Raw genomic sequence first — 27261 nt, 5'->3', positions numbered from 1 at the left:
AGATGATCAACCATGATCTGTTTGAATGGAGGAGCAGCTCAACGGGCCAAATGGCCTACTCCTGCTCCTATTTCCTATGATCTTATGATTTCCTATGACCCATCTTCACCTCATCCTGACCCGTTATCAAAATAAAAGATCTCCCAGCCATCACCAGGCTCTCTTCCTCTGTGAGAAGCAACTCTTGCTCCATAAATCGCCTCTTCACCAAAGACCTGACCACTCAAGTACTTCTTACTTGCCCCGATATTTACTGACTTCATTGAGCTCCCTTTGCATAAGCATCATTTCTCTACACAAATAATTATGGTAGTTGTCATTCTAGACTAATAAAAATGATTGAAATACATTCAGAGCAGTTCATGAGCAGCATGTAAACCTAACATTATGGACAATAAATAACTGGATATTGCCTACTATTGTTTAATTTTACTTTGAAAAATGTAATTAACACCAAACCTATTCTTGGGTTTGAAGAAATGAAGGAGTGAAAGCTGCTTTGCCAAGGTTAAATGTGACTGTTAACATGTTAAGAAAGTTATAAATAGTTTAGCAACTACACATGCCATGTATTTTCCTGGATCCCATCTCCAACTGTATGATTAAAGGAATATTATCGGCTGCTGTTTCAATGAGAAGAATGTGAAGAAATTGTCATTTTCACATAATCTGAGTGAAGGGAGAGAATTCAAGCGAGGCGGATTTATTTAGGAGATCCACTTTAAACAAGATGTACATGTGATTAACATTTAAAGTTTGTTTTTTTCCACAAAACACAGACCTAAGTGTACATCATATTGAAGTTGGAAAATAGAGCCTGACAAAAAGACAGATTTAATTCCCTATTTGGAGAAATAAAGCTTTTAGTTGAGCTTTCTCCCAAGCAGCTTCTTTCATCATTCTACCAACTTTAAAACATTATTTTATACACTTGAATTTTTGCTTTCAAAAAGATATTATTAAAAACCTATGTGAAGAGCCATAGTGAAGAACACAAAGTTGAAAAGATTAGGGGGGAAAAATCAAACAATACTTTGGACCTCCCAGGTCTTTGAAAATATATTTTACATTTTTTAGGAGAATACATAAATAGTTACAGGTTTATTAAAGTAAAAGCAGCTCTGCACTGCTTGTGGTTATCAACAAACATGGATGGAAAATAGCAAGCAACACTAACATTAAAATCCTATGTACAGCTATCAGTTCGAACATCGTTTAAAGTATATTTACACAGTTTTATTAAAACAGATGTTAGGCACATAGCCCACATCCTATGAAGAGTCTGGTTATAGAATTTGGATAGTAGTGCTGGTTAGACTAGTTCGCTCTGGCCCCATCTACTGGCAAATATTAATCATGCAAAAAAGCAGCAGGATTACAGCAGTCAGGTCATCAGCAGTTCCCAAGATCCCATTGAATGTTTCAGGAATTATATCATGAGGGAAAGTAAGGCACATGGCTCCAAAGGAACAAATTGCAATCCTCAAACAGAAGATCCACACTAATCCAGCCATTGTGAAGAGTCCTCTGAAAGCCAGCTGGAGTAACAGGGGCATATCATAGACATAATCTATAAACTGAACAAAAGGACAAGAGATTAAGGGAGGAGAATGATCAGAGCACAAAATACAATTAGCTTTGATAAGAACATAGAATTCTGAGAGACTAGATAGTGCAGAGGTGATGGACCATAAAACTCAAAGACCTGATTTGGAATTCAGGCCAACCTGACAGGATTAAAATAAATGCCACTGACGGAAATACTAAGTCTAAGCAGTCTCATATTTATGAACACAGGTCCACATCATTAAACTATCAATATCTTGACAATAAAACAGTAGTCTTATTCAGAAGTCACATGGATGTCTGGTATCGGAAATTGAGGTAGTGTGGAGGGACATTTACTGTGTAACTGGCCCATGCTATACCTGACCTCGAGGTCAAAGAGGGAAAAAATGATCAATTCTTAGTATTAATGGGCCCAATAAAAATATATAAAAATAAGTTAAAGATGACAGAAAAATAATATTGAATGTTTCAAAATGAAGCAAAACCATAATAAACAGCCAATGTATCCCCAACAACCACAGCCTTCTGGACGAGTTCAATAATTTCAGACTATGAGCCCCATTATTTTTTGTTTATTATTTTTATTTCTTATATATTTTTATATATATATATATTTTATTTTTTAATAATTAATTTTTTAACCATGTGCTAGTCTTAAACTTGTTTTTCTTGTTTTTGCTTTCGTACAGAGCTATTCATTATTCTGCCATTATCACTCTCTCTGGACTCATGCTTTGTCTTTCACTACATTTGCATTCTGTTCCATTACATCTCTGTCATTTAGTTTCTCCTATCTTCTATCACAGACCTTCCTTCTCGTTCTTCTTCCCCTCTCCCCACTTTCATTTGCTCAAAGACTGTTACATTTCTAACTTTTGCCAGTTCTGATGGAGGGTCACAGACCTGCAACGTTAACTTTGTTTCTCTCTACACAGATGCTGCCAGACGTGCTGAGTATTTCCGGCACTTTCTGTTCTCATTTGAGAGTTCCAGCATCCGCAGTATTTTGCTCTTATTTTGGAGTTAAATATATTCCAATGGAAATAATTAACTTTGTTATTGAAAGTTGATTTATTGCTAGTGGGATATAACTGCTGCTGGTTACAAGAACCTGGTAAGTGAGACATGTGAAATGGTGCTCCTTTTGAAAACATTATTGTGCTGTGCTATGATGGGATTGTTTTCATCAGCAATTGACCCATTTATCTGATATGTAATATATAATATAAGTAAATGTTCAGCTGCTTCCACTGCTGACAGTAGAGCCTGTTTGACAGAATTTTTATGATCCATCCCTTCAGCAGCTTCCAGTGATTGACAATGGGAATGCAAGAGGGCAGAAATATTAATTTGCTCCTGGCAGTCTGATATTCATATAAGCACTTGCATTTCTATTGCCTTTAGCAAAAGAACAAAGTATTAATGTATGCTGCCTCCATCGGTGAATTACCAAAGAACAAAGTTCCCAGCCCAAATGAAAAAAAAAACATGGTAAAATAAGAAACACTATAAAAACTGGATAAATGCTGCATATTTTCATTATTGCTTGTTTTTTTCTTGTTATCTAAATTTACGAATGAGAATTTAAGAAGAGTATTGTGACCTGTTCTGGATAAGGAGGATGGGAGAGTCATTGAGAAGATGCAGAGGAGAGTTACCAGAATGGTTCCAAGGATGAAGGATTTTAGTTACAAGGTTAGTTTGGAGAAGCTAGGGTTGTTCTTCTTGGAGCAAAGGAGATTGAGGGGAGATTTCATGGAGGTGTGTAAGATTGATAGGTTTAGACAAAGAAAAGGTGTTCCCATTAGCTGATGGTACAACAAGTAGGAGACGCAGATATAAGGTTTTGGGGAAGAGATGCAGAGGGGATGTGAGGAAGAAGTATTTTTACCTAGTGAGTGGTAGAGATCTGGAACTCACTGCTTATGAGATTGGTGGAAGCAGAGATGATCAATGATTTCAAAAGAAAATTGGATGTGCAATTGAGGGAAATAAACTTGCAGGGCTACAGGGATAGAGTGGGGGAATGGGACAGACTGGATTGCTCTACAGAGAGGTGGCATGGACTCAATGGGCCAAATGCCCTCCTTCTGTGCCATAATCACTCTATGACTCTATACAGAATTTCAGGAAACTCAAAAATGGTCCCTGTGATGGAAATCACACATGCCAAATGGAAAAATATTAATTTCATCGTATGAGACTCTGCTGAGAACTTTTTACTGGACATTACAAATAACTTTTTAAAAAGGCAGAACTGAAGAGCTAAAAATGGTCATGCACATTTGCATTTGAGAAGACAAAGGCTGGCTGAGAGACAGAGGAAAATTACCTAGTCTAGCTGGAACAATGGGGGTGCTCCCTGATTCAATTAGGGAGATTGGTTTTGTCAATAATGGTGACACCCTTTGACTTTGAAAGAGCCAAACCACGTCCCCCACCGCCCCCAAACCAAGTACGTCTGAACAGCCTTGAATTTCAAAGATCTTTCCAGAAGCTACTGTTTCAAACAAAGAGAGAGTCACATGACATATCTGCTGGTGTAACACTGAGGTTTTGAATTGTGCCACAGAGAAAAAAAAGAGACTGCAACTGGTCTCCAAGAGAAAGCATCTCTCTCTCTCTCTCACAGTCTTGTTCTCCAGCAGAGACCCAGAGAAGCCATGGTGGCAGCTACTAAGCCTCATGACTACTGTACTTTATAGGAAACCACTAAGAAGACAGATAAAACCTCTCTTTGTCCTTCAGGAATCAGAGAAGCAAGCCTGAAATTGTGCACATGGCCCCAGCGAGGACTCCAAGACTTTAAAACTTCAATTAAGGACATTACAGTCCAGTATTTGCATTCCATTTATTACAGACTTTACTTCAACCTCCCGATTCTTTCTTCCCCTCTGTATCTATTTCTGTGTGTGTGTACCTCTTGTATGCATGTGAGCGTGGATTCATCACGTATTTTAATAATTTTAACTGGTTAGAGTGATACGGTTAATAAAGTCACATCTTTCTTGTTTAAACCCAAGAAAACCTGTCTGATTGGTTCATTTGTAATTATATTCAAGGAACAGTGAACAAGGGCTCACTGACTTGGTAAGCTCAAATCACTGTGTTTAAAAAGATAAACTCTATTACAGCCAAACCAGAGAAGTGGCAAGAGGGGAGCCTAAGACCCCTTGCTCAACTGGTCGTAACAGTCCCTGTTGTTACACCATTCATTTACCCTAATTCACACTATTAGATCTCACTCAATAATCTGATTATAATCTTGCGGTACTCCTCCCTTAATTGCAATAGAACCTAATTTCAAACAGTTGGACTGATTTTTGTATATGACACTTACAGGTCGAGGCTGTCCAGAGAAGCGCTTGTTGTAGTCTCTAATATCTCGTACAATCTGCTGACCCTGCTTTTCCTGTTGGTTCTCACAGAATAGACTATAGAGCAGGTTCACCTGAAAAGAGAAAGAAATTGGTTTGCCCTATATGTGTATTAACGTAGAAGGTGGCAGTGCGAGTTTGCTCTTTTCAACAGAGGTACATATTCAAATGTATAACTACAGTCAATTTTTGTTAATTTATCATCGCTTAATTTGATTTACCTGCCCTGCTAGTATTTCCAGCATTTTCTGCTTTTATTTCAAACCTCTGCACTGTCAGCTTGACTTAGTGGCAGCATCTAAGTCAGAAGGTTCATGGGTTCAAGCCCCACTTCAGACACAGTACTGAGAGTGGGCTGCATTGTCACAGATCTAGCCATTCAGGTAAGGTGTTAAACTGAGGCCCTTGAACTGAGGCCCTGCCCTTGACAATCATTCGCCTTGTAAGTGGTAGGCAATGGTTCTGTTTCTTATATGGCTTCCCAGAAATAGTGGGCACCTGGTCCAACTGGGTCTTTGACTATTTGTAGTGGATTCTTATGGACTCCCACTGGAGTTATGGTGAAAAACCAGTGAAAGCCCCAATAAAATTCACTGGCTCACCAGCAGGTTGAAATCTCCATTTCAACTGACAGTCAAATATATCCACTTTCAATGGGTAAGTTTACAAGCCCTTTAAAAGGTAATCAAGCTAAAATCTTTTACTTCCATCTTAGCAGAAGGTTAGTTAGTTAGTTAGTTAGTTAGTTAGTTAGTTAGTTAGTTAGTTAGTTAGTTAGTTAGAGATACAGCACTGAAACAGGCCCTTCGGTCCACCGAGTCTGTGCCGACCATCAACCACCCATATTATACTAATCCTACACTAATCCCATATTCCTACCACATCCCCACCTGTCCCTATATTTCCCTACCACCTACCTATACTAGGGGCAATTTATAATTGCCAATTTACCTATCAACCTGCAAGTCTTTTGGCATGTGGGAGGAAACCAGAGCACCCGGAGGAAACCCACGCAGACACAGGGAGAACTTGCAAACTCCACACAGGCAGTACCCAGAACTGAACCTGGGTTGCTGGAGCTGTGAGGCTGCAGTGCTAACCACTGCATCACTGTGCCACCTTTGGTGGGGGCGGGAGGTGAAAATCCTTTCATTTGATTGGCTGCCTGGACAGCCTGATGACATCTCTATTGCTCAGTTCTGGAATCCCCAGTAAAGAAACTGTAATCAGTTGCAATGCCACTGCATGCCCCGGCAACCCGCCTCACTTACCTGAGGTTCAGGTCTCCAGCGTTGGACCTGGGTCCAAGGCCTCTGCAGTACCAGCAGTGGGCACCATTCCTGGTGGCGCTGCTGATTGTACTGAGCTGCCGACCCTGTAATTGGCTGGCAGCTCTTGAAGACAGGATCCCTGTCTTTAAGGGACAGGGATCCCGGCACCAGTCTGTTAATTGGCTTGGCAGCATTCAATCAGATTAGGGGAACTCCAAATAGCTGAGGCAGGGTTCCCCCACCTTTTTGGCCCGGCGCTGGGAGCCCCACCATCACCACAAAATACAGCCCATAGTTTTTGGGGCAGATTTTGGACTCCTGCTTGGCTTGCTCGGCTCAACGTCCACCTCCAGCTTCTGAGCTATGCTGCAATGGAACACACACACAAACATAGGCAGAATCCTCAGACCGCTGCTTTCTAGCTAAGAATTCTTTCACAGTATGGTCATCGTGTCTGCCACTAATAATGTTTGTTTATTCCAATTTGGAAAATTCTTCTCCATATCCTAAATTTCTCTGGGCAAACTGCAAAAAACTGCCATAGGTCTCCTTCTGGATAATAAGGAATTTGGTTAGTTATCCAGTTTTCACTCTTGCCCACTCTTATCTTAAATGCTGACTTCTGAGTTTTCTGGAATGGCAGGACCATCTATGGGTTGGGTACCGGAAAGGTGAAGGAGCAGGCTTTACTGAGGCTTGTTAACTCAGCCACAGCATTAGCATCCCGTCTCCGGACTCCCTGACCAATTAGGAAGGAGAGGCAAGATGGTGTGTTGTCTGATGGTCTGTCAAAGGAAGGATTTCTAATTAAAAGGACACCAACATGGATTTAGAATGGTTCAGCAGCACTTGGATTTTTGAGGCTGCAGCAATCATAGGAATGGAAAGGAGACCTGGGAAGGCTGCTCCCTGGGTGTCTCACTCTTACCTGGAAGTCCTGCTGCGAGATATGGACTGCAGTGATGTGAGCTCTTCCATGGATGTGAGGAAGAGGACAACCTCTCCAACCAAGCAAGCATGTCTGAAAGAGGCCAAGGAAGTCAGCAGCAGATGTGTGAACACTCCAGCCTGGAGACAGTGCACCAAGCGGATCCAGAATCTCGGGAGGGTAGGAATGGTGAGTGGCAATACACTTTCAGGTACCATGCCCCACACTCTGCCCTCCCCAACATTCTCCTGCATGATACTCCTCAGGACATCACACCTTACAGCTTCACTCATTCCTGTCTCTCCAGGCACCTCACATTCCCATCTGAACAGCCAACACTCACACTCACCATCTCCTATTGCCCTCTCATACCCATGCCTCACAATCACCCTCCACAAATGCTGCACTTCTCTCCACACGAGCCATTACAAACACTTACACTCCTCTGCTTTCTTTCCTTGCAGGAGCAGAGATCACACACCGTGGCAAGAGGCAGAGACCCTGAGGGTTGGGCGGGATGACCTTACAGTGACAGATATCTTATTGGCCACAGGCAATGCGTGCCTCCATCTCCATTGGGAAGGAGGTCTTGTTCCAGATGCATGAAAATTCAGCAGTGGCTTGCCATGTAAACCTGAGGCTCCTGAGACACTGGTGTTTAGACATGTTGGGAGAGCTTATCCTCTGCCTGTAGACCCTTTATTGGGGGTCTTGCCTCCTTCCAGCTGGATCTCAGAGTCAATCCCCTCTGCATTGTGATGGAACATGTGGCTGAGAAGAAAGCAGCTGGTGCTGCTGCTGGTTTTGCTCCTGCTGCTGCTGGTGGTGTTGCTTCTCCTCTTCTCCCTAAGCAGGGCGCAGGTGGAGCTTAAACGTTGCTCCCAGGCCGTATTGAAAGCTGGCAGCAGTGAAGTGCCTACAAAGAAGTTGGCAATGACCTGACAAATAGTGAAATCCAAGACTGGAGCACTTCAGTGTAACTGATCAAAGAATACCCAGCTTGTCAGTTTCACTGAAGAATCTCTTCTCCCTGTGCACTCGCCTCAGTGACCCTGGCAAGTTGCTAACAGGTTGGGAAGCAGGTGCCCTGGCTGTGAAATCCAGAATTGAGGGTTAAAACAGTTGTTAATTGGCTTTTTAAGTATCTTAATTGGTTTCCCAACATTTCCAAAAGAGTACTCCGCTCACTTTTAATCCCCAGTAAAACCTGGAAGAGGGTGAGATGATGTCGCAATCTTGATCCAACATCACTTTTAGGGGCTTTAATTCCTGCATGTACGCAACCTGCCTCCCTTGCCTGGGAAAATTCCACCCAATGAATCCAAACTTTGCTGTATTCTTGATAAACATAATAGACTTTTGTCTTTTTCTACACAAATATCTGATACAGCAGTGGCAATTGTCACCACTAATGATGAGTTTCTATCAGGGAATACATTAAAATGTATCTAGTTTCCAGTGTTAAATCGGGGCCTATCAATTGTCAGGACTTCAAATTGTCACATGTCTCCCTCCCAACATCAATCACTGATTTAATTTTCTCTTATGTTACTGCCAAATTTTGATGTCACTGGTGTACATATTCTGCCTCAGTGTCCCTCTCAGCTATTGTCTGTGCAATTGGAATCCCTTTCCTGTCTTAACAATCACCAGGTTTACCTAAAAAAATAAAGCAGATTACATATCTCCATCAGGCTTAACTTTACACAAAGATAACAATTTTTTAAAATTAGTTTCTACTTTGGCTGTGTGCAGTAGCACTGAATCCACAACCGCATTACTGATGAAAGGTCACAGACCTGAAACGTTAACTCTGCTTCTCTCTCCACAGATTGTGCCAGACCTGCTGAGTATTTCCAGCACTTACTGTTTTTATTTCAGATTTCCAGCATCCGCAGTATTTTGCTTTTATTTTAGATCCAATATTTGTTCCCGGAGAACTGTGAGCTGCTTGTGGAGATACAAAGGATGCCAGCAGCTCACTCAGGTTATTTAGGTGAGAGCCAAGGCCCAATTTCAGGCCACCTTGGGCCCCAGTTTCAGGCACGTGTTGAAGTTTTGGTCTCCATTTATCTAAGGAAGGATATACTTGCATTGGAGGCGGTACAGTGAACGTTCACTAGATTGGTCGATGGGATGAGAGGGTTGTCCTATGATGAGAGGCTGAGTAAATTGGGCCTATATTCTCTGGAGTTTAGAAGAATGAGAGGCGATCTCATTGAAATGTACAAGATTCTAAAAGGGCTGGATATTGTTTCCACTGGTCGGGGAATCTAAAACACGGGGGCACAGTCTCAGGATAAGGGGCCAATCATTTAGGACTGTTATGAAGAGAAATTACGACACTCAAAAGGTTCTGAATCTTTGGAATTCTCTACCCTGGAGGATTGGGAATGCTGAATCGTTGAATACATTTAAGGCTGGGATAGACAGATTTTTTTGTCTCCCATGGAATCAAGGGATATGGAGAGTGGACAGGAAAGTGGAGTTGAGGCCAAGGAGCAGTTGTGATCATATTGAATGGCGGAACAGACTCTTGCTCCTATTTCTTGTGTTCTTGTGACTGCATTACCCACTTTGTACCTTATCTCAGGTGCAGATGGATTTCCATCCCCATATATTTCACAATAACAACCAGTAACAATGATACAAGCCAGCACATTGCATTGGCACTTTTCCTTCCATTTTTTCTCTCTCTCTGTCTCCATAAAATTCTTGGTTATGTGTTATATATCAAACCTCCGACGGGAATCCACCTTCCCACCTCCTGATCTCTCATGTTGACACATGTATGTTTTTACCCAATTCAGATTTAAATAACGTTTGAAGTTCAGTTTGTATTTATTAGATTTAAGTCAATTCATATTTTCATTTCAATGAAATCCACAAATATTGACTGAAATGTACCTTTTGTCTGCACAGAGGACAGCTCACAGCTCCTAACCAAGAACCATGTCCCCAGTACGCAATCAAACATGGTCCTGTTGGAAAAAGAACACAAGAAAATAAAATGCCTGAATGACAATGTGCTAATATACTGCCCTTTCACTTCGAGAACCTGGTACAAAACCAAGTCAGGTTGATAGGATAAGTTTTGACAATTTCAATCGAGTTCCAAGGAGGTTTGGGCCAACAGCATAAGAGAAAATCAGTCTATAATTTGCCACAAACTGGCAAGAAGATCATAATTATATTTTAACCTATGTGTTAATTCAAAATAGTTTTGAATGCACATTGATGTAAAATTAGCTGTATAAGTCAGGAGGCAGGCCAGCAACTGATGCTAAAGGAAAAGTTATTCGGCCCCATGCAGCATGACCTGGACAACATTCAATCTTGGACTGATAAGTGGTAAATAACACATGTTCCACACAAGTGCCAGGCAATGGCCATCTCCAACAAGAGAAAATCCAATCACCTTCCCTTGATGTCCAACCACATTATCATCGCTGAATTTTTTCTTTTATTCATTCATGGGCAGTGGGCATCACTGGTGATGCCAGCATTTATTGCCCATCCCTAATTGCCCTTGAGAAGGTGGTGGTGAGCTGCCTTCTTGAACCGCTGCAGTCCATGTGAGGTAAGTACACCCACAGTCCTGTTAGGAAGGGAGTTCCAGGATTTTGACCCAGCGACAGTGAAGGAACGGTGATATAGTTCCAAGTCAGGATGGTGTGTGACTTGGAGGGGAACTTGGAGGGTGGTGATGTTCCCATGCATCTGCTGCTCTTGGCCTTCGAGGTGGTAGAGGTCGCGGGTTTGGAAGGTGCTGTCTAAGGAGCCTTGGTGCGTTGCTACAATGCATCTTGTAGATGGTACTCGCTGCTGCCACTGTACGTCGGCGGTGGAGGGAGTGAATGTTTGTGGATAGTGTGCCAATCAAGCAGGCTGCTTTGTTCTGGATGGTGTCGAGCTTCTTGAGTGTTGTTGGAGCTGCACCCATCCAGGCAAGTGGAGAGTATTCCATCACACTCCTGACTTGTGCCTTGTAGATGGTGGACAGGCTTTGGGGAGTCACGAGGTGAGTTACTCGCCGCAGGATTCCTAGCCTCTGACCTGCTCTTGTAGTCACAGTGTTAAAATGGCTATTACAGTTCAGTTTCTGGTCAATGGTAACCCCTAGGATGTTGATAGTGGGGGATTCAGTGATGGTAATGCCATTGAATGTCAAGGGGAGATGGTTAGATTCTCTCTTGTTGGAGATGGTCATTGCCTGGCACTTATGTGGCGCAAATGTTACTTGCCACCTATCAGCCCAAGCCTGGATATTGTCCAGGTCTTGCTGCATTTCTACATGGACTGCTTCAGTATTTGAGGAGTTGCGAATGGTGCTGAACATTGTGCAATCATCAGCGATCATCCCCACTTCTGACCTTATGATTGAAGGAAGGTCATTGATGAAGCAGCTGAAGATGGTTGGGCCGAGGACACTACCCTGAGGAACTCCTGCAGTGATCTCCTGGAGCTCAGATGATTGACCTCCAACAACCACGGCCATCTTCCTTTGCACTAACTATGACTCTAACCAGCAGAGCATTTTCCCCCTGATTCCCATTGACTCCAGTTTTGCTAGGGCTCCTTGATGCCATACTCTGTCAAATGCTGCCTCGATGTTAAGGGCAGTCACTCTCACCTCACCTCTTGAGTTCAGCTCTTCAGTCCATGTTTAAACCAAGGCTGTAATGAGGTCAGATGCTGAGTGGCCCTATCAGAACCCAAACTGGGTATCACTGAGCAGGTTATTGTTAAGCAAGTGCTGCTTGATGGCACTGTTGATGACACCTTCCATCACTTTGCTGATGATTGAGAGTAGACTGATGGGGCGGTAATTGGCCGGGTTAGACTTGTCCTGCTTTTTGTGTACAGGACATACCTGGGCAATTTTCCACATTGCCGGGTAAATGCCAGTGTTGTTGCTATACTAGAATAGCTTGGCGAGGGGTGTGGCAAGTTCTGGAGCACAGTTCTTCAGTACTATTGCCGAAATATTGTCAGGACCCATAGCCTTTGCAGTATCCAGTGCCTTCAGTCGTTTCTTGATATCACGCGGAGTGAATCGAATTGGCTGAAGTCTGGCATCTGTAATGCTGGGGACTTCAGGAGGGGGCCGAGATGGATCATCAACTTGGCACTTCTGGCTGAAGATTGTTGCAAATGCTTCAGCCTTATCTTTTGCACTGATGTGCTGGGCACCCCCATCATTGAGGATGGGGATATTTGTGGAGTCACCTCCTCCAGTTAGTTGTTTCATTGTCCACCACCATTCACGGCTGGATGTGGCAGGACTGCAGAGCTTAGATCTGATCCGTTGGTTATGGGATCGCTTAGCTCTGTCTATTGCATGCTGCTTATGCAGTTTGGCATGCAAGTAGTCCTGGGTTGTAGCTTCACCAGGTTGACACCTCATTTTGAGGTATGCCTGGTGCTGCTCCTGGCATGCCCTCCTGCACTCTTCATTGGTCTCCTGGCTTGATGGTAATGGTAGAGTGGGGGATATGCCGGGGCATGAGGTTACAGATTGTGGTTGAGTACAATTCTGCTGCTGCTGATGGTGCCTCATGGTTACCCAGTTTTGCGTTGCTAGATCTGTTGGAAATCTATCCCATTTAGCACGGTGATAGTGCCACACAACACGATGGACGGTATCCTCAATGTGAAGGCGGGACTTTGTCTCCACAAGGACTGTGCGGTGGTCACTCCTACCAATACAGTCATGGACAGAAGCATCTGTGGCAGGCAGATTGGTGAGAACAAGGTCAAGTCTGTTTTTCCCTCTTGTTGGTTCTCTCACCACCTGCCGCAGACCCAGTCTAGCAGCTATGTCCTTTAGGACTCGCTCAGCTCGGTCAGTAGTGGTGCTACCGAGCCACTCTTGGTGATGGACATTGAAGTCCCCCACCCAGAGTACATTTTGTGCCCTTTCCACCCTCAGTGCTTCCTCCAAGCGGTGTTCAACATGGAGGAGTACTGATTCACCAACTGAGGGAGGGTGGTAGGTGGTAATCAGTCGGAGGCTACCTTGCCCATGTTTGACCTGATGCCATGAGACTTCATGGGGTCTGGAGTCGATGTTGAGGATTCCCAGGACAACTCCCTCCCTACTGTAGACCACTGTCCTGCCACCTCTGCTGGGTCTGTCCTGCCGATGGGACAGGACATACCCAGGGATAGTGATTGCACTGTCTGGGACATTGTCTGTCAGGTATGATTCCGTGAGTATGACTATGTCAGGCTGTTGCTAGACTAATCTGTGGGACAGCTCTCCCAACTTTGGCACAAGCCCCCAGATGTTAATAAGGAGGTCTTTGCAGGGTCGACAGGGCTGGGTTTGCCGTTGTCGTTTCCGGTGCCTAGGTCGATGCCGGGTGGTCCATCCGGTTTCGTTCCTTTTTATTGACTTCATAGCAGTTAGGTACATCTGAGTGGCTTGCTAGGCCATTTCAGAGGGCATGTAAGAGTTAACCACATTGCTGTTCCAAACCCGCGACTAGATTAGAGGAAAAGGGCAGCAGGCGGATGGGAACACCACCATCTGCAGGTTCTCCTCCAAGCTGCACACCTTCCTGACTTGGATCTATATCGCGTTCCTTCACTGTTGCTGAGTCAAAACCCTGGAACTCCATTCCTAACAGCACTGTGTGTGTACCTACACCCCATGGACTGCAGTGGTTCAAGAAGACAGCTTACCACCACCTTCTCAAGGGCAACTAGGGATGGGCAATTAATGCTGGCCTTGTCAGTGACACTCACTTCCCACGAACAAATTAAAAAACTCATCTAGTACGTAGTTTCAGGCCACTTGTTTGCACTGGTGTTATGTGGTTACAGTCCAATGCAAAACCAGATCTTAAAAGTGCCCAAGAAGTCAATTGGAGCTCCTGGGAGCTTACTTTTGGCTCTGCAAAATTAGGACAGGAAATACTTGTCCCACCCGCACTCTCGCGCATTAAAGTTCAAATATTCTGGGATTGGATCTCTGCATGCATGTCCATTCTTGAACAGGATATGTATGAGGTGCAGTCAATAACTCAAGTCTGTTGGCTGAGACCAGTATTTTTTTTCTCTAACATTGATGTAAATAACACTGCATTTATTACACATCTGAATTATTTGTCAAGCATGTTATGTAGACAAAAATCAAGTGAGGGCCAGATTGGAGAGAGATGGCAAGTCCTTTTCTCTAAATAACATTAATAAACCAGTTGGGCTTTTCTGACAATCCAGTAGCTTTCATAATAATTTTTCCTAAGCTATATTGAATTCAATTAATGGTGTGATTTCAACTCATGATTAGTAGATTACTACCTCACTACCATAACCACTAGACTGCTGTACCCACATTTCAAATAAGTTAACTTTTGTTTTAAAGTAGTGCAAACAACAATTTATCTGAACGTGTTAATAAATAGCACAAAAGGGAATTAACCCACGTGGGTTGAAAACAAGTTCATTCTGATTGGTCACTTGTATCCTTCTTTTGGGATTTCATGAGCATGAATTCTCTAATCTTCCTTAAAGCAGAACAACAGGAATTATTTGACACTGGAGAGAGCCCTTGGTTGTACCATGTAAAAAAAAATTGTAGTCAGAGATAGCTAAGAATTATACCGAATGAATTAATGATGTGATTGCATGATATTATTTGTCTGTCACATTTGTCAGCTGCCAGGTAGCACTTTGGAAGTACACCACTTTTGAATGTACAAGCCCATTAACTTGTGCTGTTTATGCAATTCTTTAGCTCTCAATATCATGGATGTCCAAGGTGCTGTTCTATTGTCAGAAAATAATGCTATTCATCAGCAGGAGGAGGAAGTGAGTTTATTTGCATACCAGAAGGTGTTAGTTCTGGGATAATTCCCATGTAAAGTGAGTGTAAGTAGCTGAACCCCTAGGAAATTTGAGTGCCATCATGGTATGAGTGTTTAAAAGTATTCTTCAAATTCCTATCTTCAGCACAATCTTGGAGAGTGATAGGGTAAAGTTTTATAAAGTGTTTTTGGTTCTGTTCAAATCTCTCCATGACATCTCTAACTTACATCTTTATTCTTTCTTTTCTGACAGCTTATAAAAAAATGTACATATTTTCTACTTCTCAGGGAGGTAATAATTTTTTTTTATGAATAGTGAATATGCAGTGATATTTATACCAGAAATGTTGGGGAACACAGGGCTTAGTGAGAGAGAGGAACTGAAAGAAATCAGTATTAATAGAGAAATGGTGTTGGGGAAATTGATGGGATTGAAGGCTGATAAATCCCCAGGGCCTGATGGTATGCATCCCAGAGTACTAAAGAAAGTGGCCCTAGAAATAGTGGATGCATTGGTGGTCATCTCTGGGGTGCCACAGTGGCTAGCACCGCAGTCTCACAGCTCCAGCGACCTGGGCTCGATTCTGCATACTGCCTGTGTGGAGTTTGCAAGTTCTCCCTGTGAGTGCGTGGGTTTCCACCAGGTGCTCTGGTTTCCTCCCACAGCCAAACACTTGCAGGTTGATAGGTAAATTGGCCATTGTAAATTGCCCCCAGTGTAGGTAGGTGGTAGGAGAATTGTGGGAATTTGGTAGGGAATATGGGATTAATGTAGGACTAGTACAAAATGGTTGGTTGATGGTCGGCACAGACTTGGTGGGCCGAAGGGCCTGTTTCAGTGCTGTATCTCTAACTAAATAAATAAGATTCTATAGGTTCTGGAACAGTTCCTACAGATTGGAGAGTTGCTTATGTAACCCCACTATTTAAAAGGGGAGGTAGAGAGAAAGCAGGGAATTATAGACAAGTCAGCCTGACATCGGTAGTGGGAAAATTCTAGAGTCCATTATCAAAGGTTTTATAGCAGAGCGCTTAGATAATAGTGGTAGAATCGGGCAGAGTCAGCATGGATTTACGAAAGGGAAATCACGCTTTACAAATCTACTAGAATTCTTCGAGGATGTAACTAGTAGAGTTGATGAGGGGGAGCCAGTGGATGTGGTTTATTTGGACTTTCAGAAGGTTTTTGACAAAGTCCCACATCAGAGATTAGCATGTAAAATTAAAGTGCATGGGATTGGGGTAGTGTATTGCGATGGATAGAAAATTGGTTGGCAGACAGGAAACAAAGAGAAGGGATCAATGGGTCTTTTTCCGAATGGCAGGCAGTGACTAGTGGGGTACCGCAGGGATCGGTGCTAGGACCCCAGCTATTCACAATATACATTAACGATTTAGATGAGGGAACTAAATGTAATATCTCCAAATTTGCAGATGACACAAAACTGGGTGGGAGGGTGAGTTGTGAGGAGGATGCAGAGAGGCTTCAGGGTGATTTGGACAAGTTGAGTGAGTGGGCTAATGCATGGCCGATGCAGTATAATGTGGATAAATGTGAGGTTATCCACTTTGGTAGCAAAAACATGACGGCAGATTATTATCTGAATGGCTATAAACTGAGAGAGGGGAATATGCAGCGAGACCTGGGTGTTCTCGTACACCAGTCGCTGAAGGTAAGCATGCAGGTGGTAAAAAAGACAAATGGTATGTTGGCCTTCACAGCAAGAGGATTCAAGTTCAGGAACAGGGATGTCTTGCTGCAATTATACCAGGCCACACCAGGAATATTGTGTGCAATTTTGGTCTCCTTATCTGAAGAAGGATGTTATTGCTATAGTGGGAGTGCAGCGAAGGTTTACCAGACTGATTCCTGGGATGGTGGGACTGACGTATGAGGAGAGATTGAGTCATTTGGGATTATATTCGCTGGAGTTCAGAAGAATGAGGGGGGATCTCATAGAAACCTATAAAATTCTAACAGGACTTGACAGGGTAGATGCAGGAAGGATGTTCCAGATGGTGGGGGAGTCCAGAACTGGGGGTCATAGTCTAAGGATACGGGGTAAACCTTTCAGGACTGAGATGAGGAGAAATTTCTTCACCCAGAGAGTGGTGAGCCTGTTGAATTCGCTACCACAGAAAGCAGTTGAGGCCAAAACATTGTATGTTTTCAAGAAGCAGTTAGATATAGCTCTTGGGTCTAAAGGGATCAAAGGGTATGGGACGAAAGCGGGTACAAGCTACTGGGTTGGATGATCAGCCATGATCATAATGAATGGCGGAGCAGGCTCGAAGGGCCGACTGGCCTACTCCTGCTCCTATTTTCTATGTTTCTATATTTCTATTGCAAAGCTTTGCAACGAATATATAAAAGTTCTGTACCATATTACAGCTCTGAAAGCGATTAATATTTTCAGGTAATTTATGTGTTTTGCTTCTTTGAATAACCCCTCTCCATCATTGCTCTTAACCAAGGAAGATTAATCCACATTGCGCCAGTGCAAGGCACAAAAGGGTGATCTAGTGAGTGCTGTGGATGAGCAGCAGTGGGTAATAAAACTCTGATTTACTCTGAGAGTTCAGATGACATCAGAAGTCAAAAGACAGAAGCCCAAGTGATTTATTAAGGTTATTTGACCCCAAGAATAAATTACAATCTTATGTTTACTCTCTAACATGTCTGTTTCAAAATGCATGCTACAGTTTTAATAAAAGGAAATAACCATTAATAGCACAGTTAACATGACATTGAATGAAAGTATGAAAGGCATTTGCCACCATTCTAGACTGATATGGTAATATGATCTACTGGGAGTACAGAAAAACAATGATTATTTTCAGTATAAAAGCACAACTGCATCTTGGTTCCTTTGGGCATCTTGTAGCAGCTTTGTCAAGAGCGGCATTAGACTGCCTGAATACTTAGTGGGTCAAATACAGAGAATTACAAAGAATATGGTTGACTCTTAACGGCCCTCTGAAATGGCCAAGCAAGCAACTCAGTTGTATCAACCGCTACAGAAAAGAATAAAACCGGACACACCGCCCGGCATCAAACTAGGCACCAGAAATGACAAAGGCACACTCTGCCCAGTTGGCCCTGCAAAGTCCTCCTGACTAACATCTGGGGACTTGTGCCAAAAGTGGGAGATCTGTCCCACAGACTGGTCAAGCAACAACCTGACATCATCATACTCATTGAATCTATCTTACAGTCAATGTCCCAGGCTCCTCCAGCACCATTCCTGGGTATGTCCTGAACCATTAGCAGGACAGACCTATCAGAGGTGGTGGCACAGTGGTGTACAGTTGGATGGAAGTGGCCCTGGGAGTACTCAACATTGACTCCGGACCCATTCTTTATTCTTATGGAATAAAGTCAAATATGGACAAAGAAACCTCCTGCTGATTACACCTCCCACCCTCCCTCAGCTGATGTATTAGTATTCCTCCATGTTGAACAATACTTGAATGAAGCATTGAAGGTAGCAAAGGCACGGAATGTACTCTGGGTGGGGAACTTCAATGTTCATTACCAAGAGTGTCTCAGTAGCACCTCCACTGACCAAGCTGGCTGAGTTCTGAAGGACATATATGCCAGATTGGGCCTGTGGCAGGTGGCAAGAGGATCAGCAAGAGGGAAAAACCTATTTGCACTCGCCTTCACCAATCTACCTGTCGCAGATGGTGTTGGTAGGAGTGACCATCGCACAGTCCTTGTAGAGATAAAGTCCCATCTTGGCACTGAAGATACCCTCCAGCATGTTTATTTATTTATTTAGAGATACAGCACTGAAACAGGCCCTTCGGCCCACCGAGTCTGTGCCTACCAACAACCACCCATTTATACCAATCCGACATTAATCCCATATTCCCTACCACCTACCTACACTAGGGGCAATTTACAACAGCCAATTTACCTATCACCTGCAAGTCTTTGGCTGTGGGAGGAAACCAGAGCACCCGGCGAAAACCCACACGGTCACAGGGAGAACTTGCAAACTCCGCACAGGCAGTACCCAGAATCAAACCCGGGTCCCTGGAGCTGTGAGGCTGCGGTGCTAACCACTGCGCCACTGTGCCGCCCAATGTTGTGTGGTATTACCATTGTGTTAAATGGGATAGATTCAGAACAGATCTGGCAGCTCAAAACTGGGCATCCATGAGGTGCTGTGGGCCATCAGCAGCAACAGAATTGTATTCAACCACAAGAAATGCTGGAAATACTCAGCAGGTCTGGCAACATCTGTGGTGAAAGAAGCAGCGTTAACGTTTCAGATCAGTGACCCTTCTTCAGAACTGACAAGTATTAGAAATGTAAAAGATTTTAAGCAAGTAGAGCGGGGGGTGGGGCAAGGGATAACAAAAGAGAAGGTGTTGATAGGACAAGGTCACAGAGAATAATTGACCAGAAGGTCATGGAACAAAGGCAAACAGTATGTTAATGGTGTGCTGAAAGACAAAGCGTTAGTATAGAAAGGGTGTGAATTGACTGTCAAGCACAAAGCACTCCATTTACAAACACTGTTTACAAACATGGGACTTTACAAACAAGTGCTTCACAAACCACTGACCACCTCCAGGCGCGTATCCATTGTCTCTCGAGATAAGGAGGCCCAAAAGAAAGAATTGACTGTAAAGCACAAAGCACTCCATTTACAAACATTCAAAAAATTTAAAAAAAAACAGAAACAGTGGGTAGGCACAGTAGAAACAGACTAACCAAACTAAAAAAACTAAAATAAAATAACCAAATATAAAAGGAAAAAAGAAAAAATAACTAAACATAAAAAGGGGGGGGGGGTCCCGTCATACTCTGAAATGACTGAATTCAATGTTCAGTCTGGCAGGCTTTAGCGTGCCTAATTGGTAAATGAGATGCTGTTCCTTGAGCTTGCATTGATGTTCACTGGAACACTGCAGCAATCCCAGGACAGAGATGTGAGCATGAGAGCAGGGGGGCGGTGTTGAAATGTCCAGCATCCGGAAATTCGGGGTCATGCTTATGGTCATGCAAAGCAGAGTACCTCTGCTCAGTCCATAAGCATGACCCCAATCTTCTGGTTGCTGGCCATTTCAACAACCGCACCCCACCACCACCCACCCCATCCCCCCAACCCCACCCCGCTCTCATGCTCACATCTCTGTCCTGGGATTGCTGCAGTGTTCCAGTGAACATCAACGCAAGCTCAAGGAACAGCATCTCATTTACCAATTAGGCACGCTAAAGCCTGCTGGACTGAACATGGAATTCAATCATTTCAGAGCATGACGGGCCCCCCCCCCCTTTTTATGTTTAGTTATTTTTTATTTTTCCTTTTTCCTTTTTTATTTGGTTATTTTATTTTAGTTTGGTTAGTTTGTTTCTACTGTGCCTACCCACTGTTTCTGTTTTTTTTTAAATGTTTTTGCTTGGAGTGCTTTGTGCTTTACAGTCAATTCACACCCTCTCTGTACTAACAATTTGTCTTTCAGCACACCATTAACATACAGTTTGCTTTTGTTCATGACCTTCTGGTCAGTTATTCTCTGTGACCTTGTCCTATCAACACCTCTTTTGTTATCTCTTGCCCCACCCCTGCTTTACTTGCTTAAAACCTTTTACATTTCTAATATTTGTCAGTTCTGAAGAAGGGTCACTGACCTGAAATGTTAATTCTGCTTCTCTCTCTACAGATGCTGCCAGACCTGCTGAGTATTTCTAGCATTTTTTGTTTTTATTTCAGATTTCCAGCATCTGCAGTACTTTGCTTTTATTATATTATTGTATGCAACCACAATCTGTAATATTATGGCCCAGCATATTCCTCACTCTACCATTACCATCAAGCCAGGGGAGCAAAGCTGGTTCAATACGGAGTGTAGGAGAGCATGCCAGGAGTAGCACCAGTCATACCTCAAAATGAAGTGTCAACCTGGCGAAGCTACAACACAGGACTATATGCATGTGCTAAACAACAGAAAAAACAAGAAATAGACAGAGCAAAGCAATCCCAGAATCAACAGATCAGATCAAAGCTCTGCAGTCCTGCCACATCTAATCATGAATGATGGTGGACAATTAAACAAACATCCCCATCCTCAATGATAGGGGAGCCCAGCATATCAGTACAAAAGACAAGGCAGTAACATTTCCAACCATCTTCAGCCAGAAATGCTGAGTGGATGATCGATCTCTTAGGGGATTTGAATTTACATTGATGGTTGTAGGTGAACCAGGCTTAGGAAAGTCGACGCTCATCAACTCTTTGTTTCTGACAGACTTGTATTCAGCAGAGTACCCAGGCCCTTCATATAGGATCAAAAAAAACAGTAATATGCAACAAAAGAATCTTGAAGGATATGTGGGTTTTGCAAACCTACCCAATCAACTGTACAATATTTCTATAGTTCTTAGGGCTAAAGGGATCAAGGGATATGGGGAGTAAGCGGGAAGAGGGTACTTCTAGTTTGGATGATCAGCCATGATCGTTTTGAATGGTGGTGCAGGTTCGAAGAGTTGAATGGCCTACTCCTGTTCCTATTTTTTCTGTTTTTCTATATTTTCTAACCTCCTCCTGAGGTCCCCAGTATCACAGATGCCGGTCTTCAGCCAATTCAATTCATTCCACATGATATCAAAAAATGGTTGACAGCACTGGATACACAACTTGTGCTCCAGAACTAACTGCACCTGCAGCCAAGCTGCTCCAGTATAGCTACAATGCTGGTATCCATCTGACAATGTGGAAGATTGCCCAGGTATGTCCTGTCCACAAAAGGAAGGACAAATCCAATCTGGCCAATTACCACCCCATCAGTCTACTCTCTGGAATCATTGACAGTTCTATCAAGCAGCACTGCTCACCAATGCTCAGTGTGGGTTCTGCTAGGGCCACTCAGCTCCAGACCTCATTACAGCCTTGGTCCAAGCATAGACAAAAGAGCTGATTCCAGAGGTGAGGTGAGAGTGACTGCCCTTGACATCAAGGCAGCATTTGACCAAGTGTGGTATCAAGGAGTTCTAGCAAAATTGAAGTCAATGAGAATCAGAGGGAAAATTCTCTACTGGTTGGAGTCGTACCTAGCTAAAAGAAGATGGTTGTGGTTGTTGGAGGCCAATCACCTCAGCCCCAGGACATCGCTGCAGGTGTTCCTCAGGGCAGTGTGCTAAGTGCAACCAGCTTAGGCTGCTTCATCAATGAACTTTCCTTCATCATAAGGTCAGAAGTGGGAATGCTCGCTGATAATTGCATGGTGTTCAGTACTGTTCAAGACTCCTCAGAAGCTGAAACAGTCCCTGCTCGCATGCAACAAGACCTTGACAGCATTCAGGCATGGGTTGATAAGTGGCAAGTAGCATTTGTGCCACACAAGTGCAAGGTAATGATCATCTACAGCAAGAGAGGATCTAACCATCTCCCCTTGATGTTCAACAGCATTACCATCGCTGAATCATAAAAACATAGAAAATAGGAGCAGGAGTAGGCCAGTCGGCCCTTCGAGCCTGCTCCGCCATTCATTATGATCATGGCTGATCATCCAACTGAGTAGCCTTTTCCAGAATTCGCCCCATATCCTTTGATCCCTTTAGACCCAAGAGCTATATCTAACTTCTTTTTGAAAACATACAATGTTTTGGCCTCAACTGCTTTCTGTGGTAGCGAATTCAACAGGTTCATCACTCTCTAGGTGAAGAAATTTCTCCTCATCTCAGTCCTGAAGGGTTTACCCCGTGTCCTTAGATTATGATCCCTGGTTCTGGACTCCCCCACCATCGGGAACATCCTTCCTGCATCTACCCTGTCAAGTCCTGTTAGAATTTTATAGGTTTCTATGAGATCCCCCCTCACTCTTCTGAACTCCAGCGAATATAATCCTAACCAACTCAATCTCTCCTCATACCTCAGTCCCACCATCCCAGGAATCAGTCTGGTAAACCTTCGCTGCACTCCCACTATAGCAAGAACATCCTTCCTCAGATAAGGAGACCAAAACTGCACACAATATTCCAGGTGTGACATCACCAAGGCCCTGTATAATTGCAGCAAGACATCTCTGCTTCTGTACTCAAATCCTCTCGCTATGAAGGCCAACATACCATTTGCTTTTTTTACTGCCTGTTACACCTGCATGCTTACCTTCAGCAATTGGTGTACGAGAACACCCAGGTCTCGCTGCATATTCCCCTCTCTCAGTTTATAGCCATTCAGATAATAATCTGCCTTCCTGTTTTTGCTACCAAAGTGGATAACCTCACATTTATCCACATTATACTGCATCGGCCATGCATTAGCCCACTCACGCAACTTGTCCAAATCACCCTGAAGCCTCTCTGCATCCTTCTCACAACTTACCCTCCCACCCAGTTTTGTGTCATCTGCAAATTTGGATATATTACATTTAGTTCCCTCATCTAAATCATTAATGTATATTGTGACTAGCTGGGGTCCTAGCACCAATCCCTGCAGTACCCCGCTAGTCACTGCCTGCCATTCGGAAAAAGACCCATTGATCCCTTCTCTTTGTTTCCTGTCTGCCAACCAATTTTCTATCCATCGCAATACACTACCCCAATCCCATGCACTTTAATTTTACATGCTAATCTCTTATGTGGGACTTTGTCGAAAGCCTTCTGAAAGTCCAAATAAACCATATCCACTTGGCTCCCCCTCATCAACTCTACTAGTTACATCCTCGAAGAATTCTAGTAGATTTGTCAAGCATGATTTCCCTTTTGTAAATCCATGCTGACTCTGCCCGATTCTACCACTGTTTTCTAATTGCTCTGCTATAAAATCTTTGATAATGGACTCTAGAATTTTCCCCACTACCGATGTCAGGCTGACTGGTCTATAATTCCCTGCTTTCGCTCTACCTCCCTTTTTAAATAGTGGGGTTACATTAGCTACCCTCAATCTGTAGGAACTGTTCCAGAGTCTATAGAATCTTGGAAGATGACCACCAATGCATCCACTATTTCTAGGGCCACTTCCTTAAGTACGGTGGGATGCACACCATCAGGCCCTGTGGATTTATCGGCCTTCAATCCCATCAATTTCCCCAACACCATTTCTCTACTAATACTGATTTCTTTCAGTTCCTCTCTCTCACCAAGCCAACCCAACATTTCTGGTATAATATTTGTGTCCTCCTTTGTGAAGACAGAACCAAAGTATGCATTTAGTTGGTCAGCCATTTCTTTATTCCCATAATAAATTCCCCTGTTTCTGACTGTGAGGGACCTACATTTGTCTTCACCAATCTTTTTCTCTTCACATACCTTTAGAAACTTTTACAGTCAGTTTTTATGTTCCCCGCAAGCTTGCTCTCGTACTCTATTTTCCCCTTCTTAATCAATCCGTTGGTCCTCCTTTGCTGAATTCTAAACTGCTCCCAATCCTCAGGTCTGTCATTTTTCCTGGCAAATTTGTATGCCTCTTCCTTGGATCTAATGCTATCTCTAATCACCCACCATCAACATCCTGGGGGTTACTATTGATCAGAAATTTAACTGGACCAGGCATATAAATACTGTGGCTGCAAGAGCAGGTCAGAGACTGGGCATTCTGTGGTGAGTAACTCAACTCCTGACTTCACAAAGCCAGTCCACATTCTACAAGTCACAAGTCAGGAGTGTGGTGAAATACTCTTCACTTGCCTGAATGAGTGCAGCTCCAACAACACTCAAGAAGCTCAACATCATCCAGGACAAAGCAGCCCGCTTGATTGGCACCCCATCCACCACCTTAAACATTCAGTCATTCCACCACCGATACACAGTGGCTGCAGTGTGTACCATATACAAAATGCACCGCAGAAACTCACCAAGCCTCCTTCGAAAACATCTTCCAAACCTGTGGCCTCTACCATCTAGAAGAACAAGGACAGCAGATACATGGGAACACCACCTGCAAGCTCCCCTCCAAGCCCCACACCATCCTGACTTGGAATAATATCACCGTTTCTTCACTGTTGCTGAATCCAAAACATGGAATTCCCTGTCTAACTGCACGGTACCAACACCACATGGACTGCAGCGACTCAAGAAGGTGGCTCACCACCACCTTCTCAAAGGTAATTATCGATGGGCACAGTGCACAAATAGGCCAGTCGGCCCAGCTGGTCCATGCTGATGTTTATCCTCCAACAATCCTCCTGGCACCCTTCATATAACCCTATCAATATATTCTTTTATTCCTTTCTCCCTCATGTACTTATCTAACTTCCCCTTGATGCATCATTTTGAGGAGAAAAAAAGAGAAATTTTGAGAAATAACATATTTATAATATAGATATAAGAAAGTCTGTTGTAGGGAGAGAGTTGTGGTAATTGGTAATCTCGCACAAACTGTTTTAAAACAGTAGTTAACATATTAAATTTAAAATAAAACCTTATGTAGTAATGTACTCCTGTAGCAATGGAAAAATATTAAATCTAACTGGTTTGCTGAGTTACAGTCATTTACGGCATAAAAGGAGGCCATTCAGCCCATCGAGTCCATCCCAGAGCTGCAGTTTATTCTTTGTCGTGAAACATGCCCATTCTGGTCAATTCAGAACTTGTATTTTCAAACATATAGCAAGAAATTGAAACTTAAGACAAAAAAAATGGACCCAGGCTGCACTTGGCCTGTGCATCAACCAGTGTGGAACTGAGGAACTGAGACAATGAAGTCTCCAGAATCCATGCCCAGGCTGTACTGAGTTAGCTGATTACATCCAGGTGGGCAGTTTGGGTACTATGATGGAAAAAAATTAATTTGATCCCTTTTCCCATTTGCGACCTGAGATGACCCCCCAGTTGGATAGGTTGCTGATGATAACTATCCAATCTCACACAAAGAATGGCTACTTGAATAAGTTATTAAAGGGCTGTTGATGCCCACAGAAATATTATCAATGTGAGTCCTGATCTCTTTAGGAGGAGAAGCAAGTGGAGAAAATGTTTCTCCCACCCTACTTACTCATGCTGTGGTATGTACCCATGTTGCCATTCTTAATATATGAACAGAGACAATGAATGGCAGTATGCTGTTTGGGAAGGAGTCCAAATGTAGCCCAATCTTGTCTTCAGCCAATATCCAAACGTGTGTTTCCCAGTGGCAGGTATTGTACAGTACACCACACAGTGAACTTACTCACTGGGAGAGGGAATGCATTAGTTGTTTTAAATCATTTCAGACCACCTATGAACTGAGAGCTCAGGGTGGTTGGCTTTGCCTTCATATCCACATTATTCCACATGCTGTGAAGAAGCACCAACTGAATGCCAAGTACTTTAATTTCAAAGAGACATTGGGAGAGATAAGAACAGTCGTTATAAACCTACCGACTTGACTAGATATATTGTGTACCACTGACAGATCTAATTGGGGAAGAGACAAATAGAAAGAAGAAATCTTACCCTTAAAAAGTACATCTCAGTACAAAGCACTGTAAGCACCTTCACAGGGTCAAACCTACCACAAAGCAAGTGGCCGCAGTTGGTTTCCACAGGAAACGTGGGAATCTGGAGACAAACTGGACAGTGCAGATCACTGTGGAAATTAGACTCAGGACAGGTTTGCAATTCCTGGAGCAAAACATAAGAAATATTTTCTAATTGTTAAGCATCAATTTTATCATATGCTTATCTTATATTTATTTAATATCTAACTTTCATTGACTAGTAACTATGGATTTTTATAAATACAACAGTTTTGATACTCAAAGATTAGATTTGAAATGATCAATAGGTATGGATTTATTTTAACTCCGCTTTCCTTTACGTTAAACTTTATTAAACTAAACAAAGCTAGTTATTGTAAATATGTTTATTGCCCATAGTTGACACAATGGGCGGAATCTTACCACCTTAGAGGATTCTCAGGTTTTGGGATCATTTGTGGGTCCCGAACCCAATGGCATTCAAGTCCTGCCCACCTGCGCGATCTACCCGGAGGCAGCCAATTAAGCAGCCGCCTCCAGGATCCCCATCCAGTTAGGGATGATGGTCAGGTTCTGCAGGCAGGAGGGCCAATCGGAGCACCTGAGGCTGTGGGCGGGCGGCAGCCCCAATGGGAGAGGTGGGTGCTGCTGATGTAGTTGGGAGATCCTGAGGGTTTCTCAAGATGAAGAGTTAAAAAATTGGTAAAAATAAGTGTGGCCACAGCTACCAGGTCACCATTGTGCAGGGGGAGCTGTGGCCCTCTGGCAGTGGCGGCTCCAGTTGTGAAAGGTAAAAATTAATGGAGGCCTCGCAGGCCCCCTGGCCTGCTGCGAGAGGCTGCCTCCGGCCATTTGCCGGGCTTCAGCCTCAGCAGGGGGCTCACCCACCATCCCAA

At 43.4% G+C, this 27261-nt stretch overlaps 1 protein-coding gene across 1 annotated transcript in view; it reads right to left on the bottom strand.

Moving 5' to 3' along the window:
- Positions 1-694: 694 nt before the first annotated feature.
- LOC137372531 (E3 ubiquitin-protein ligase RNF170-like) overlaps positions 695-27261 on the bottom strand; it is a 35123-nt gene continuing 8556 nt past the window's right edge. Inside the window, exons 3-6 of the mRNA XM_068036425.1 lie at positions 26402-26510; positions 10053-10126; positions 4910-5020; positions 695-1577 (exon numbers count right to left, since the gene is read on the bottom strand). Coding sequence (XP_067892526.1) covers positions 1338-1577; positions 4910-5020; positions 10053-10126; positions 26402-26510 — 534 coding nt within the window. The 3' untranslated portion in view covers positions 695-1337. The remainder of the gene's footprint in view (positions 1578-4909; positions 5021-10052; positions 10127-26401; positions 26511-27261) is intronic.

This window comes from Heterodontus francisci, chromosome 8, assembly GCF_036365525.1.
Source record: "Heterodontus francisci isolate sHetFra1 chromosome 8, sHetFra1.hap1, whole genome shotgun sequence".
NCBI lineage: Eukaryota > Metazoa > Chordata > Chondrichthyes > Heterodontiformes > Heterodontidae > Heterodontus > Heterodontus francisci.
The sequence above is the reverse complement of the archived record's forward strand: the minus strand, read 5'-3'. Positions and strand labels throughout refer to the sequence as shown.